We start from the raw sequence: 15303 nt of genomic DNA on the forward strand, positions 1-15303 counted from the left end.
TGACAGAGCACTGAACATACTGTATATGTGTATGCATTTCGTCTTTGATAGATATTATATTCTATATTATGAATGCTTCATTCTTATAAGTGACTCTTTTATTTGAATAAACTGATTGCAAGCACAAACTAATCATACTTTTATTTTAACACTGAAACGCTGAAACACACACACACACACACACTATTAAATGGATGAGTGTTGTAATGCCCTCTGCTATACTTAACCTTATGCATAAGTCATGTGTGTGAATAAGGCAGAGAGAGAGAAAGAGAGAGAGAGAGAGAGAGAGAGAGAGAGAGAGAAAGAGAGAGAGAGAGAGAATGTAGGAGATTCCTGTTTGAATACTCATGACGTATGTTTGTGTCCTAGTGTCTGTGAAGTCTGCGTCAGAAAATGTCAGCCCTTTATAATTCCTACAAAAACGTCTTTTGCGTAAAAAAAACGAGTAATAAATAAACGGAGGGATAAATACAATGAATGAATGACAGCGAGAGAGAGAGAGAGAGAGAGAGAGAGAGAGAGAGTGGAGATGCCGCTGTCCCCTTTACATCTTGTTTAATTTTCCCAAACTTTGTTGCTGTTCTTTACGAGTGTGCCCCCTCCGTCGAACTCTTCCTCCCACACTCCCTCCATTCTGTCATCCTTTACCACACCGTATTGTCTCAGAGGAAGGGATGACATTTAGACAAGGGGGGACCACAAATATTGAACCTGGAAGACGGAAATAAATCACGTCCGGGGTAGAGCAACCGGTGGGACCCCTAAAACCCATCACCACCAAGACTACTACTACTACTACTAAAGATAATAATCTGAAATTAAGGCATAAAAACACAAAATATATTGCAAAATTTGAAAAACAGAAAACACTTTTTATTCTTTTTAAATTAACTGTAAAATAAAATAAAAAATTTAAAAAAATGTAAATAAAAAATTGGTCCTGGTATGCAACAGGTCACAGTTCTGCTCTGTGATGCTGGAAAGTGAGCTTGTGTAGTGGTGTGAAGATCGGAGATGATGCCCCACCTACACAGATCCACACATTTCTCATATCCACATAAACCCAACATGATCTCAGTCAACATAAAAAAACACGAACCCCCTGAAATGTGCCATGATGAGGTCAGCGCGGTGAAAGAATGTCATAAATGAATAAAGAATAACTAAGTGAACGATTTCTCTGTGAGGAGTGATGATGAAGTGGAACTTCTGCTTAATGCTCCTCTACAATACAACGTGTTCACCTAGTTCTTCATGAGGTTTGTCGAGTCGGAGCTGTGAATTCCGGAGCTGTACAGAGCACAGCACATTCTTTTTCCTCTACACACACACACACACACACACACACACACACACACACACACACACACACACACACACACACACACACACACACACACACACACAGGAAAGTGTAAGGATCACTCAATCGAAATTACAGTGCAAAGTAAAGTCCTGATCAGAAGACGTGATAAACAGAACACATACGAAATGTACACATACACAACAGACACACACTAAACACACGCAAGTTGACTGTGCAGATCTCTCTACATTTCGAAGATTGTATCTGTTTTGTACCTGTTTAGATTTTTAAAAAAACACACAGAAACTGTAAAGAAAATCTACTATTTAAAAAATAATAATCTTGTGCATGGTGTTCAGGCTGAGTACAGCAATGTGCAGTGTGTTTCTGATTACAGCCAGATTCTGATCTACAGGGTTCTAATGTGTAGAACTTCACACTGAGGGTTCTATACGGTTCCACTCAGTTTCTTCAGTAATGACACTGCTGCTATGATCGCTCTCAGCACTCGCTGAGCACACACACACACACACACACACACACACACACACTTTCTATCTTTAAAGAGTCTATCTGTCTTTCTCTCTTTCTTTGTCCCTCTTGCTCTATCTTCTCCATCTCTACGGTAACACCATGGCGACCACCTGTGTTACGTCCGGCGCCTCTGCGTGTTTCACCTCCCTCCATCATTCATTTGTCTCTCGTAAATAACAACCCTAAAAGCAAAATGCGTAGTTTCACACCCCCTCTACACTGAGACAGGTCAAAGAGTGTGAGTGTATGAGAGAGAATGTGTTGTACATGAACATGTTTTCTTCATAACCCAAAACTGATCAACTGAAAATCTGTTTCCTCTCCAGCTTTTAGGGCCTCTGTTCAACTTGTTGCAAGTGGACTGAGAGGAGGAAAAAAATTTTTTTTTAAATAAAGTAGACAAAACACATGATTCTTTACTGGAACACTTTATTCGTTTACTCATACAGCGGTGAAAGAAACTAGAAAACTAGCGAACTACCTCAGATGCACGTCCTCTAACAAGAACTGAGGGTTCAAAGGTCATAATACTAAAACCTAAACCAAAAAGTAGGAAAAAAAGAAAGTAATGATTTTGTTGGGTAATACAAAAAACAAAAACAAAAAAAAAAACCCACATGCAATTACCTACTGTAGTAAAAAATATGCCTTCCTGTGTTCGCTCAATGACCGGCTACTGGACAGTCACATGACTTCCTGTCTGCCTTCATCATCATAAACACACTACTCGTTAATACTGACTACTGACTCCTTCAGCATGATACAAAAATAAACATCGGAATAAGAGCCTTGGTTTACTGCCCCCTTGGTTAGTGCGACCCTCACTCTAGTGTGCACTCCGTAGGGAACTTCAGTCTGAGTGCAAGAGCCACCATTATACTTTTGATCCTATGTATTTGATTCCTAGCATGCTAACTCAGCGTTTCTACATCAGTTCTAGACTGTTTAAACAGGGAAATATGTAGAGTGATTCAACAGAAAGCTGCATAGTAACAGCTGATTGGAAAAAATTATAATACAGTATATAGTAACGTGTGTGTTCGTAATGTAATTGGCGGTTTGGCTTTTCTCTTATTTGGTTATGATTTGTTTTTTCTTACAAACATTCTATTTGGAACAGATTTTCTCCAGGCTGCTTAGCGTTTTATTATCTGCATTTCACTGGTTTTGTACCTTTACCTAGCTTGACAATGACAATAACCTGGTCCCTAATCTGATCATAATGTAGCAATCTGTGTCAAAAAGTGCACAGTGGGTGGACTATTCAGGTTGATGTTAGATGATGCGCCTTCATGACCTTTAAAGAAGATGGAACTTAATTCAGCTGTAAAAGTATAATGACTATATAAATGGAATATTGTGAATCTTATGGCAAATGTCCAGCTCCACTGCGGTGCACTCAGACCGTTAGACCCGCCCTGTCTTCTCTCTGTACTGAAGATTATAATGGCTGTTATTCAGATCTGCTATAATGAAAAGCAAAACAACAGTGCTTCCATTATGAGCCCGTCCACCAGGCTGGCACTCCTCCAACTCCCACTTCAAGGAGCTCCTACTCAATCCCTCAGGTTGTTAATCGATGCACAGATCTTGAGGGCGGGGCCCAGTTTAATGTTCATGGTGCTCATCAGATGTTCCTCCTTTAGCAACAACAGCGCCTGACCATCAATCTCCTGCGACAGGAAGTGACCCGCCAGATCCTCACAACCTGGCCGGAAGTGATGACACAGAGAGAACCAGCATTAGGAGACTCAGTGAAAGGGACAGACAGACAGACAGACAGACAGACAGACAGCTACTAAGGACTCACCTTGCAGAGAGGAAATGAAGCGACACACTTCTTCTACACTCCACTGGGCGGGGCTAGCAGACAAAAAATGGTCTCCGTCCAATGGAAGGCTGCCTTGTGCTGACTCTTCCATCTGAGGGCCATGATGGGACTGGTGAGAGCAGGAGAAGGAGGACCCTGGAGAATGATAGTCTTCTTCCTCTTCTTCTTCTTCACCTTCACAGCTAGAGACATCCTCCGAACGACTGGACTCAGAGCGACACTGAGAAACAAACATGACAAGACAGACCGGAAGAGAGAGAAAGCAAGAGAGTGAGAGAGAGACTATTTTGAGTCTATATAACAGACTATTGCCAAACTGACGGCTATATGGAGACCAAAACAGGTGGTTAAGAGAGAGACAGACCTTCACATGCAGGTGACTGCCAGCAATTTTAGCACAGGCGATCTCCGAGCTTCTCCGGTGAAGACCCCTGTGTCTCGCTATCTCGTCATACGCTAGTGCACTGCTGCGGCCTTGACTGCTGCGGAAATGATGACTGCAGCTCACGTTGTACCTGAAATGGACAGGTGAGGAGACATGTGAGTGAACATGCGAGTGTGCAGGTGAATGAGCAGGTGAGCAGATGCGAAGAAATTGGAAGACAGATGAGTGATCAGGTGAGAAAACAATAAGAAGACAAATGAGTAATCAAGTGAGTAAACAGTGAGGAGACAGATGAGTGAGGAGGTGAGAAGACAATGAGGAGACAGATGAGTGAGAAGACAGACAAGGAAACAGGAGAAAGGAGTTTAAAGTGATGAGTTGACTGGTGAGTGAGCAAGTGAGTGAGGAGACAGAAGTATTGAGAGATGATTGGAGAGGTGAGGTTGAGAGTGAGTGAGCAGGTACATATTTCTAATTATTGTTTCTTTACTTGATTTGGCATTTGCACACTGATGAATTTCTCCATAATGGTTAAATGTTGCATATTTGATATTATTGCTTATTACTCAATACTCTGCTGTAAGTAGAATTATATGGTTACTGCTCTCTTCTGCAGCAATCATTATATAAACACATTACAGGCTGTGACTATTGCTTTGTCATGTTTGATTTGAGCTGGGCATGATTTTATTACTGTACCTCTTAGCGCAGGTTTTGGAGCAAAAGCGTTTGGTTCCACGGAACTGACTAGCAGGAGCAAAACTCTCACAGAACTCGCACTTCAGCACTGTGGGACACAGGCACAACAAATGAGCCACAGGAAGCCTTAAATAGTCTATCTTTTACACATATACACACACACACACACACACACACACACCAGAGGGGGCACGGTTTTCCAGCGGCATGAAGAGTGGCACAGGAACACCCTCAGCCCGCTCTTTTATTGGACCAGTAACCTTGAAATCAAACACATGATTACACTTTTGTCAGAATTCAATTCACTGTACAGTTTAACACAGTCAGTAACATGAACACATTTTTTTTTCATTATACTATATGTTGAGAATCATACAATACATACTGAAAAGTGCACTACTGCAGCAATCTCAAAATCAGTCCACAGCAAGCCAGTGACATTGTTTATGCAGACTACAAAGTGAATAGTAAGTAAGGTATGTGGTTTGGGATGCTTCCATGCTGGACTGGTGAGGATGTTTATGTGCACTATATAGTAAATAGTGGGAAACAGACCCTCAATAGACTGATGAGGTGAACAGTGGGACTCACAGGAAATGGCTCAGCTCCCTCTTGAATGACAAAGCCTTCGATGAGGTGAGTGAGAACTTGCGGTTTTACCACAGCCTGGGGGAGAGGAGCTCGAGGGTGGGGCAGAGACAGAGACAGAGTCGGAGGAGTGGAGAACGCTATTTCTGGTGCTGCACACAGACAAAGACCAAAACAGAACAAAATACTATTAATGGTGCCGAGGTGTTTCTAACCCTTGTGGATCTATTCCAACTCTCCTGACTCACCAGTGTCCAATGAGGGAGCAGGAGAGAGTGGAGGGGCAGAGTCAGGGATTGGCTGACAGTTTTGGGCAGTGGTTTCTGACGTCATCTCACCTGCCACATCTGATTCTGATTTTCTCTTTAGGGAGCCGATCGCAGGCTTCATCTGGAACAAAATATTAAAATAATAAAGTAAAGAAATTGAAAGGGCACATATGTGCACAACAAAACTGTTTACAACAACTTGTAAACAGTTCTAATATGCCCATATTCTTATTTTTTATATGACATTATTGACCAAACAACACTGACCTGTGCACTTCCAGTTTGCTCTAACCCAGTTTCTCCAACAGGTGGTGCCACACTGTTGCTGTGATCACAGTCTGTAGTTTGGACTGCAGAAGAGCCAATCTGACTGGGTTCTGCATTCTGAGTGGTCAGTTTAAGGCCTGCACCAGCACTGCCTGGCTCCATTGCTGTTACCATGGTGACTGAATTAGAGGTGTAGCTGAGGTTGTGGGTGGAACTATCCTGGTGGGTGTAGCAGGTTCGGGCCTGTGGCACAGCTACAGCCTGAGAGTTTCCCAGTGAACCCTGCCTGGATCCAAGCAACTGGACCGGGACATGTGGGGGGTGGGAAGTGGGTGGAGCTGGGAGAATAGGAGGAGGGTGGCGAGGGGGCATCTGTGAAGGCAAACGACTGCTTTGAGCTGTTTTTGGTTGGATGGGGATGGGGCCCGTCATTTTGTCCACTCCGTTCTGTTGCTGCTGAAGTGGCTGCACCACCAGTGTCTGAGCCGTCATGTTGGGCTTGGGGAAACCTGGAGAGGAAGTGGGGACGTTGGAGCTCGGGACCAGGATGTGGGTCACCGTGGCAGCGGGGGTGAGCCGCGATGGAGAAAGCAGGAGCTGAGAGAGAGGGACAGAGGAAGAGGAGGAAGATGAAGAAGAGGAGAGAGAGGAAGAGGTAGAAGAAGGAGGAGTGGGAAGTTTGCTGCTGCCGATCTGCTGTGCTGATGGAGAGAACTGCTGCTGCTGCTGAGACTGTGGACCAATAGGGAATAAACCTGAGACAAAAAGAGAAAAACCCTGTAATTTAAGTTCTAAACAATTCAGAATTAATAGGCTTACCAAAATGCATTACCAACTACGGCTGTGTCCCAAACAACATCATTTACATTGTTTTTAGTAAAAGTCTAAAGTATAACATACAAAGAAATATAAAGCATACGGGACCGAAGCAGTGATTTTAATGTTTTTTAGGAATAAAAAAAAGTTTGATTTGACATGGTCCTGCCATGCAGGTATTAAGTAGTTCACTACATAATATAAATAAGAAATTGAGACGGAGTCTATAAATGATAACAAATAAACAGGAACTTACCAGGATCCTTCCTGTCAGGATATTCAGTCTTAATAGCAGCCACTCGGGGGGTGGAAGCACAGCGCAGGGCAAGATTCTGTACCTGCAGTACATTAGGTTCAAAGGTTGGGAAATTCATTAATGAAAGATGTCTTGCATAATGTAAGTTCAAATGTCAGGGTGTTAAGTGGGTAGTCAACAGAGAATGGAAGGGGTAGGTAGATATGGCCGAATTAAGTCTTACCTGGTCACTATCTGACTGGTTACTGGAAGATGTGGGTGGGACTTCCTGTTGCTGTTGCTGCTGCTGCTGCTGGGGTTGTTGCTGCTGCTGCTGCTGAGGTTGCTGCTGGGCAACCGTTGCTACAGCGGCTGTTGCTGTGCCGCCAGGCATGAAAATGAGCTGGGGAGCCCTGAGAGAGCGGTTCACCTGACAGGCCGAGGAATATTTTAATCATCAAACACAAACATGTAAACATAAATTATATTTGTTTTTAATTACATTAATTAATAACATTTAAGTAAATGTATAGAATAACATTTTTGTATGTATATATATATATATATATATATATATATATATATATATATATATATATATATATATATATATATATATATATATATATTATTATTTTTTACTAACTCTCAGGTACATCTGTCCCTGACCAGCTGAGTTCCCACCAAGCAACACTGATTGGCTAAGGGCAGATGATGTCACAGATGTTGCTGGGCCGACTGGGCGAGAATTCGTCATGGTCCCGCCCCCAGAAGTGCTGCTTAAATTACCCTATAGAGGAGCAACAGCAGGTGAGTTCTACCAGTTTAACAGCATATCGGAGTGAACAAACGGTGGAGCATTAATTGGAGGTGCATCGGTTACTAAAGCATTAACACCCACTTCAGTGTTTATGAGAAGATTTGAAAGCATTTGAGGGGTGTTTGAGGAAGTCTGAGTGAGTTTGAGGGAGTCTGAGGAAGTTTGAGGTTTGTGTTCAGCTTGTAGAGACGTACGGTACACTGTGCTGTGCTCACTGCAGAGACGCTGGTGTTTGGAGAACTGGACTGTCGACTGGCAGCAAGAGTGGCCTAAAGATATGAAAATAATACAAAAATTGTGAATAAAAACACAATGCAATGATGTGGAAGTTTCAAATATCACTATTTTATTTAGAATACAACATAAATGACATATCAAATGTTTAAACTGAGAAAATGTATAATTTTAAGGGGAAAAATAAGTTGATTTTAAATTTCATGCCATCAACACATCTCAAAAAAGTTGGGACAAGGCCATGTTTTGCACTGTGTGGCATCCCCTCTACTTTTTGTAACAGTCTGCAAACGTCTGGGGACTGAGGAGACAAGTTGCTCAAGTTTAGGAATAGGAATGTTGTCCTATTCTTGTCTAATACAGGCTTCTAGTTGTTCAACTGTCTTAGGTCTTCTTTGTTGCATCTTCCTTTTTATGATGTGCCAAATGTTTTCTATGGATGAAAGATCTGGACTGCAGGCTGGCCATTTCAGTACCCGGATCCTTCTTTTATGCAGTCATGATGGTGTGATTGATGCAGTATGTGGTCTGGCAAAATGCAAGGTCTTTCCTGAAAGAGACGACGTCTGGATGGGAGCACATGTTGTTCTAGAACTTGGATTTACCTTTCAGCAATAATGGTGCCTTTCCAGATGTGTAAGCAACCCATGCTACACGCACTCATGCAACCCCATACCATCAGAGATGCAGACGTCTGAAATGAGCGCTGATAACAACTTGGGTTGTCCCTATCCTCTTTAGCCCGGATGACACGGCGTCCCAGTTTTCCAAAAAGAGCTTCAAATTTTGATTCGTCTGACCACAGAACAGTTTTCCACTTTGCCACAGTCCATTTTAAATAAACCTTGGCCCAGAGAAAACGCCTGCGCTTCTGGATCATGTTTAGATATGGCATCTTTTTTTGACCTATAGAGTTTTAGTCGGCAAAGGCGAATGGCACGGTGGATTGTGTTCATTGACAAAGTTTTCTGGAAGTATTCCTGAGCCCATGTTGTGATTTCCATTACAGTAGCATTCCTGTATTTAATGCAGTGCCGTCTAAGGGCCCGAAGATCATGTACATCCAGTATGGTTTTCCGGCCTTGACCCTAATGCACAGAGATTGTTCCAGATTCTCTGAATCCTTAGATGATATTATGCACTGTAGATGATGATAACTTCAAACTCTTTGCAATTTTTCTCTGAGAAACTCCTTTCTGATTTTGCTCCACTATTTTTCACTGCAGCATTGGGAGAATTGGTGATCCTCGTCCCATCTTGACTTCTGAGAGACACTGCCACACTGAGGCTCTTTTTATACCCAATCATGTTGCCAACTGACCTAATAAGTTGCAAATTGGTCCTCCAGCTGTTCCTTATATGTACGTTTAACTTTTCCGGCCTCTTATTGCTACCTGTCCCAACTTTTTTTGGAATGTGTAGCTTTAATGATATCCAAAACGAGCCAATATTTGGCATGACATTTCAAAATGTCTCACTTTCAACATTTGATATGTTATCTACATTCTATAACTAAATATACATTTATGAGATTTGTAAACTATTGCATTCCTTTTTTATTCACAATTTGTCCCAACTTTTTTGGAATCGGGTTTGTATATTCAATGGTGCAAAAATACATAGACATAGTTACATTTACATGTAAATGGGGTAAATAAAGTGATTAATGTTATTAAGGCACAGAAAGTAAACAAGGTAAAGGAGGGTAAAAAAAATGATATGAGGTGAATGAGGAAAATAAGACACAGGAGGTAAACAAATGTAAATGAGGTAAATGAGCTGTACGAGGTAAAGGAGGTAAATGATTACCTGTTGCACAGCAGCAAGGTTGTGAAGCTGAGCGCTATTAATCTGCTGTTGAAGCATCAGCTGCTGGAAATACTGAGCAGCGTTAGGCTGTCTCTGTAGAGCCTGCAGAGCCTGTATACACACACACACACACACACACACACACACACACACGATCAGCTCGTCATATTGAGGAGAGCTGCAGTTCTTCGTGGGTACTTTTTAAAAACACTCTGGTGATTTTTCAGTTGATGAGTGAAAGTTTAACGCTGCTGTGAATGGAGCACAAAAGGACAGTATTCTCAAGAGAGCACGAGTTTAAATTCCAAGAAAGATCCAGCCACCTGTAAGCAGACACAACAGTACAGTAGGTGTGTACCTGAGACATGCCATGACCATCTCTAAATTAAACACTGAGCATGGTGCAAAAAAGAAACGTGTAACAGATAAAGAGCAGAACTAAGCAGTCTGTTAGAGAACCACAACTGCAGAGATGTTGGATATGATATACATCATCATTTCCACTAAAAACACATGGAGCAGGACACTGATGTTCTATAACTTAAATTATTCACATAATCGCACATTTGTTTCCTGCAAATTAATTTATAATGCAATAAAATGAGGTTAGATGGGAGTCACGTGATAAAGCTGGACACGTGTGGATGAGCTCCGGGTGTGCCTCGTTAGTTGCTTCCATTTCACAAAAATTCACTTAACTCCAGTTGTACAAATAGACCTTTTCTCTAAAATTTTTTTGTTATCACTGCGAAATTCTTAAATAGAGAAAAATACAAGCTTCTCCAGTTACCCAGAGAGAAAAGAGCCTTATGCCTGAATGATAAGTGAATTTCCTTCTACCCAGACTATAGCATCAAGAGTCAACGCTGGATGAGCGGATTTAATGACGTGAAAAAGAAACTTCGGGAGGAAAAACATCGAATATGCTAATCAATCCCCAGCTGTGCTGCAAATCCGACATCAGGGAGAGTTCAAACTATTCTCATATGAAGTCGGAGAATTCCTCACTGAGTTGGAGAAGGTCTAGTGAACACTTTTTCTTATCCCTATGGCATCAGCTTTTACTGTACCTTGGGATTGACTTATTGCGACATAAGTCAGTACAAGTTAGTACAATTTAACAGCCATCCCTCTTACTGTGTGGTCTAATACAGTGGTCCCCAACCCCTGGGCAGTGGACCGGCACCGGTCTGTGGGTCAAGTGATACCGGGCCGCAACGAAAGAATACATAACTTACATTATTTCCATTTTATTTATTATCTGATTCTGAACCATGTTTTATTTTGGAAAATGACTGGAATCTCTCCTTCACATCTGTCTATGATTCACTCTTGATGCATGTAAAGATGCCTCAGTCACATGTCTTACCTCCATCCGCTACCTTCTTAAAGGGGCTGCTCCGGCCGCTAACACAATACATTACCGCTAAATTGAAAGCCCCAAGCTAGCAAAATGAACAAAAAAACCCCACAGTGGATTCACGTTTATTATTATATTTGGAGAATACCAGTTTCTATGCTGGTCGTATCATTTTATTTTGTTGTATTTATCCGCCACACCTTAATGGCCGGTCCGTGAAAATATTGTCCGACATTAAACCGGTCAAAAAAGGTTGGGGACCACTGGTTTAATACACAGTGAATACTGAACTATATACATGTTGTGTACATTTGCTATTGAGAACAACAAGTATAATAACTGCCTTCAATCTTTTACTCTCACTGATTTTACAATTTACATTTTACGAGAATCCCTGCTTTTGTTATAAAGGTATATAATGGCAAACATTTGATTTCTAAATTTGATATTATTTAGTTGTGCAATATGATAAGGTAGAATTTATTTCCCATGCTCTGTGCATGGATAGCTCAAGTAACATTAACACATATTAGTCAATTATATATTTTGCATTTCTTTGTACATTTAATGTAGTAACATCGTTCTGTTACACAGTTCTTAGCAACTGTTTAGAAGTGTTTTTATCTCTACCCAATGGCCTCTGTTCAGAGTTTACTACAATCCCATAAACATGATATTGAGGTGGGTCCACCTGAGGCTGTTTCTTACAGATGGAGATTCAGGGGTTTCCTATTAAAAGATCCAGATTGTATTAACAACAACCACATTGATGCATACCTGGAAAATAAATCAAATTTCTCATCTCAATCTAACATATAGGAAACCCTAAAGGATTATATGAGAGGGCAGGTCATGTCCTATGTGGCACATAAAAATAAGGTAAGCAGGAAAACATTGTCACAGTTGGAAAATTACATTAGAATAATGGAACGGGATCACTCTGTAACAAAACAAAAATAAATATCAGAATCCCACTTTAAAAGTATTGTTATACAACAATCTATTAACCACTAAAGCTGAAGCAGCATTGGCTAGAAAAATTACCATTATTTTGAAAGAAATTACTTGCATGGCAGATTTAAAAGGAAGATTCTGAGAAATAGATCCATTACAGTAAAGTGGAAGATTGTCTAGCTTCCTTCAACTGTCTGAACTATTTGGCTTGCCCCAGCATAACTATTTTAAGTATTTACAAATAAGAGATTGGCTCAAAGGTCAATCAATTGGATAATTCCCAAACATACATACAACAAATCGATTAATTAATACTAGACATACTTCTGCAAAAGGCCTAACATCTTCCATATACTGTATTCTTATTAATAATCTCCCAGCCTACCAAAAAGCTCTAATAAAACAAAAATGGGAATCGGATTTAGAATGTACTTATGATTAAAAAGTCTGGGGTACGCACCTAGAAAAGTCACAAACTGTACTGGCATCTACTAATCACAGACAAATTCAATTGCACATTTTACACAGAACATATTATACACAAACTTCACAGTGAGATTTCAGGTATGTGTCAAAGATGTAAAACATCAATCTTAGAGGATTTTTGGAAGTACATAATAGCAATAATCTCTGAAAAATAAACAAGCATTTTGACTTTGATTCTGAAGTTTGGATATTATGTAATGTTAGCTTACTTCACATGACTCATCATAAAAAGTATTTTATCTTGCTCACAAGCACTGCAGCAAAAAAAGTAACCTTAAAACAGGAAATCAGAAACTTCCCCAGAAAGACTATGTTGACCGATATTGAAATATTTTAGTATTGTTTTTTCCTTCTCTTCCTTTCTCTTTTCTCCTTTTTTTTTTTGCTTCTGGACTCTATTAGTAACATTTACTTATATGTATCTATGTATTTTTACTTTTTGGTTGACTTTTTTTTTTTTTTCTTTTTTTTTTTTAGGATATCGCAAATATACTGTGTGGGAGGCTTTTTTTTTTAAATAAGAAGGGAAGAAGAAATGTTTTTCATACACTTATGTGTTTGTATATTTTACAACTGTATATTCCTAATAAACATATCTTTACAAACAAAAAAGAAAGAAGGAAAATGAAGAAAAAAAAAATTGGTTAGATAGATGCCTTTGTATGTCCATCCTGCTTACCTGTACAGCTTGTCGTTCATACAGAGACATCTGAGAGATCTGTGCAGGGCGAGCATTTCCCCCAGATCCTGTATTGTTGCTACTGGAGGAACCAGAGCTGCTCTGATCCTCTGCCTGCTCCATGCTGGACTGTGCTGGAGCTCCACTAAAACACACACACACACACACACACACACACACACACACACACACACACACACACACACATTGTCAGAGTTGAACATTTGCATTTATTTATAGATAACCTATTACTAATCTCAGATATTACACTGCAGCCCAATGCACAGTTCAAGTCAAGTAGCTTTTATTGTAATTTTAACCATATATAGCTGGCGCAGTACACAGTGAAACGAGAAGTTTTTCCAGAATCCTGGTGCTACATAAAACAACATAGAGCTTCATCACACAACATAGGACTACATACAGAACACTAAGTTGTCCTGGCCACATAAAGTGTATCGTGTGCAACCAAGTGTAAACAGAGAACACAAGACAGTGTAGGGTAGATACACAAAAACACATAATAGCACCGGCAGACAACCTACTGAATGTTATACAATACAATGTGCAAGAAACTGTATACAAGAGTATACTTGTAAATAAACACATGGAAGATATCCTGATAGAGAGCTCTGACCTCAACCCTACTGAACACCTCTGGGATGAATGTGAACACTGACTGCACCCCAGTCTCCTCACCTCACCTACATCACTACCTGACTTTACTTACACCCTTGTGGCTTAATGAATCTCACACAGATCTCCACAAGCACACTCCAAAATCTAGTAAAAGATCTTTCCAAAGAGGATAATATTATGATCTTTCCAGAAGAGGATACTATTGGAAATGAAGACTAAAAGTGGAATGGGATGTTAAAGCACATACAACACACACAACTTTTGGCAATATTGTGTATGTCGTTTAGTGTAAATGTCTCCTTTGAAAAACCATTCACATTTATCATCACACATGCAATCAAATGAGGTTAATTTTAAATGTGTAGCATTTTAAGAAGTGCCTGTGTGTACTGTGTTGACAGTCTACTAATAAGCATGAATAAATCAACACTACAAGTAAAATATAATTAATCCCCTATAGAGCAGATATTGTTTTAATAAACCCAGCTGCATCCATGTCAAAGTTGCTGTTATTATTATTGTGTATAGTGTGTTTCTTTTAGTCAGGAAGGTAAAATGCGCTAAAAGTTAGCTAGCCTGCTTCAGCTGAAAGTTAGCCTGCTAAGCTAATCTAGCTCGCCATCTCCAAAGTGCAGAAGAGTGAGCATTTTGTACCTGAATTCGGCGCACTGTGTCTTATTAACTCGCCTGCTCGCGCTGTTAGGAACGGAGAGTCAAACTGCCCCGATCCTCTTCACTTCTTTGTCTTTGGGATTGTTTTTACGACACTTTGTTGAGGGGGGAAATCTGCAAGACCGTTGTCTGGGACACTAAAAGCCCAGCCCACCATTACTGTTTACAATTTTACTTCCGGTGTCAAAATGACGACACATTCGCGCGCGCGGAACAGCATCCAATTTTCTCTAGAATAGTGCTTTATTCACTAACACGATTTGATTTCAATCGAAGTCTTGAACATCATCTACCTTCACAGTAACGTGTATTCCGGATGTATACTCATCAGCTGCTCGGTATATTAACAAACTGATGGATTAATGTAGACTCTGGGGAGAATTAAGTTTTCATCCTTTCCCACTTCCTCCTCTCTCCTCCCATTTCTCTTCTTCCCTTTCCTTCCCCCTCCAATCACTCTCCTCCACTCTTTCCCCATAATCTTTATCCTTCCCCCCTCCCACCACTGTCCTTCCCTCTCATTTCTCCCCTCCCACCACTGTCCTTCCCCTTTCATTTCTCCCCTCCCATCTCTCTCCTCCCCTCAACATCTCTTCCTTTCTCGTTTTTCCCCTCCCATCCTTATCCAAAATTCTTGATCCTGTATTCACTAACAGTTTAAGCAATCCAGATTTGATTTAACTTTTGCAAGTACAGGGGTTTTATCCAACTCACAAA

At 40.6% G+C, this 15303-nt stretch overlaps 1 protein-coding gene across 8 annotated transcripts; it reads right to left on the minus strand.

Moving 5' to 3' along the window:
- Positions 1-2255: 2255 nt before the first annotated feature.
- phc1 (polyhomeotic homolog 1) lies at positions 2256-15090 on the minus strand. Of its 8 annotated transcripts, none has more exons than XM_083553254.1 (15): positions 14569-15090; positions 13276-13420; positions 9797-9907; positions 7948-8022; positions 7580-7723; positions 7178-7363; positions 6955-7036; positions 5883-6637; positions 5595-5736; positions 5350-5498; positions 4940-5018; positions 4759-4846; positions 4039-4189; positions 3654-3894; positions 2256-3551 (listed from the first exon to the last, which is right to left on the minus strand). In XM_083553254.1, exons 2-15 carry the CDS (start codon positions 13396-13398, stop codon positions 3400-3402), a joined length of 2478 nt encoding a protein of 825 aa, XP_083409380.1. In that variant the 5' UTR covers positions 13399-13420; positions 14569-15090; the 3' UTR covers positions 2256-3399. The 8 variants fall into 8 exon arrangements, with proteins under 8 accessions (XP_083409380.1, XP_083409382.1, XP_083409387.1 ...); XM_083553256.1 differs by having other exon boundaries at positions 14880-15069; XM_083553261.1 differs by having other exon boundaries at positions 7835-8022; positions 14880-15009.
- Between the last annotated feature and the right edge of the window lie 213 nt (positions 15091-15303).

Source organism: Silurus aristotelis (genome assembly GCF_946808225.1).
Source record: "Silurus aristotelis genome assembly, chromosome: 1".
NCBI classification, from domain to species: domain Eukaryota; kingdom Metazoa; phylum Chordata; class Actinopteri; order Siluriformes; family Siluridae; genus Silurus; species Silurus aristotelis.

What these genes read in the sequence shown, in the direction of transcription:
- phc1 (XM_083553254.1), bottom strand. Translation starts at nt 13,398, where the DNA reads ATGGAGCAGGCAGAGGATCAGAGCAGCTCTGGTTCCTCCAGTAGCAAC. An exon ending in TGCTCCCTCATTGGACACTG is followed by an intron (nt 5,499 to 5,594) that starts GTGAGTCAGGAG and finishes GTCTGTGTGCAG; the next exon opens with CACCAGAAATAGCGTTCTCC. An exon ending in GGAAAACCGTGCCCCCTCTG is followed by an intron (nt 4,847 to 4,939) that starts GTGTGTGTGTGT and finishes TGTGTCCCACAG; the next exon opens with TGCTGAAGTGCGAGTTCTGT.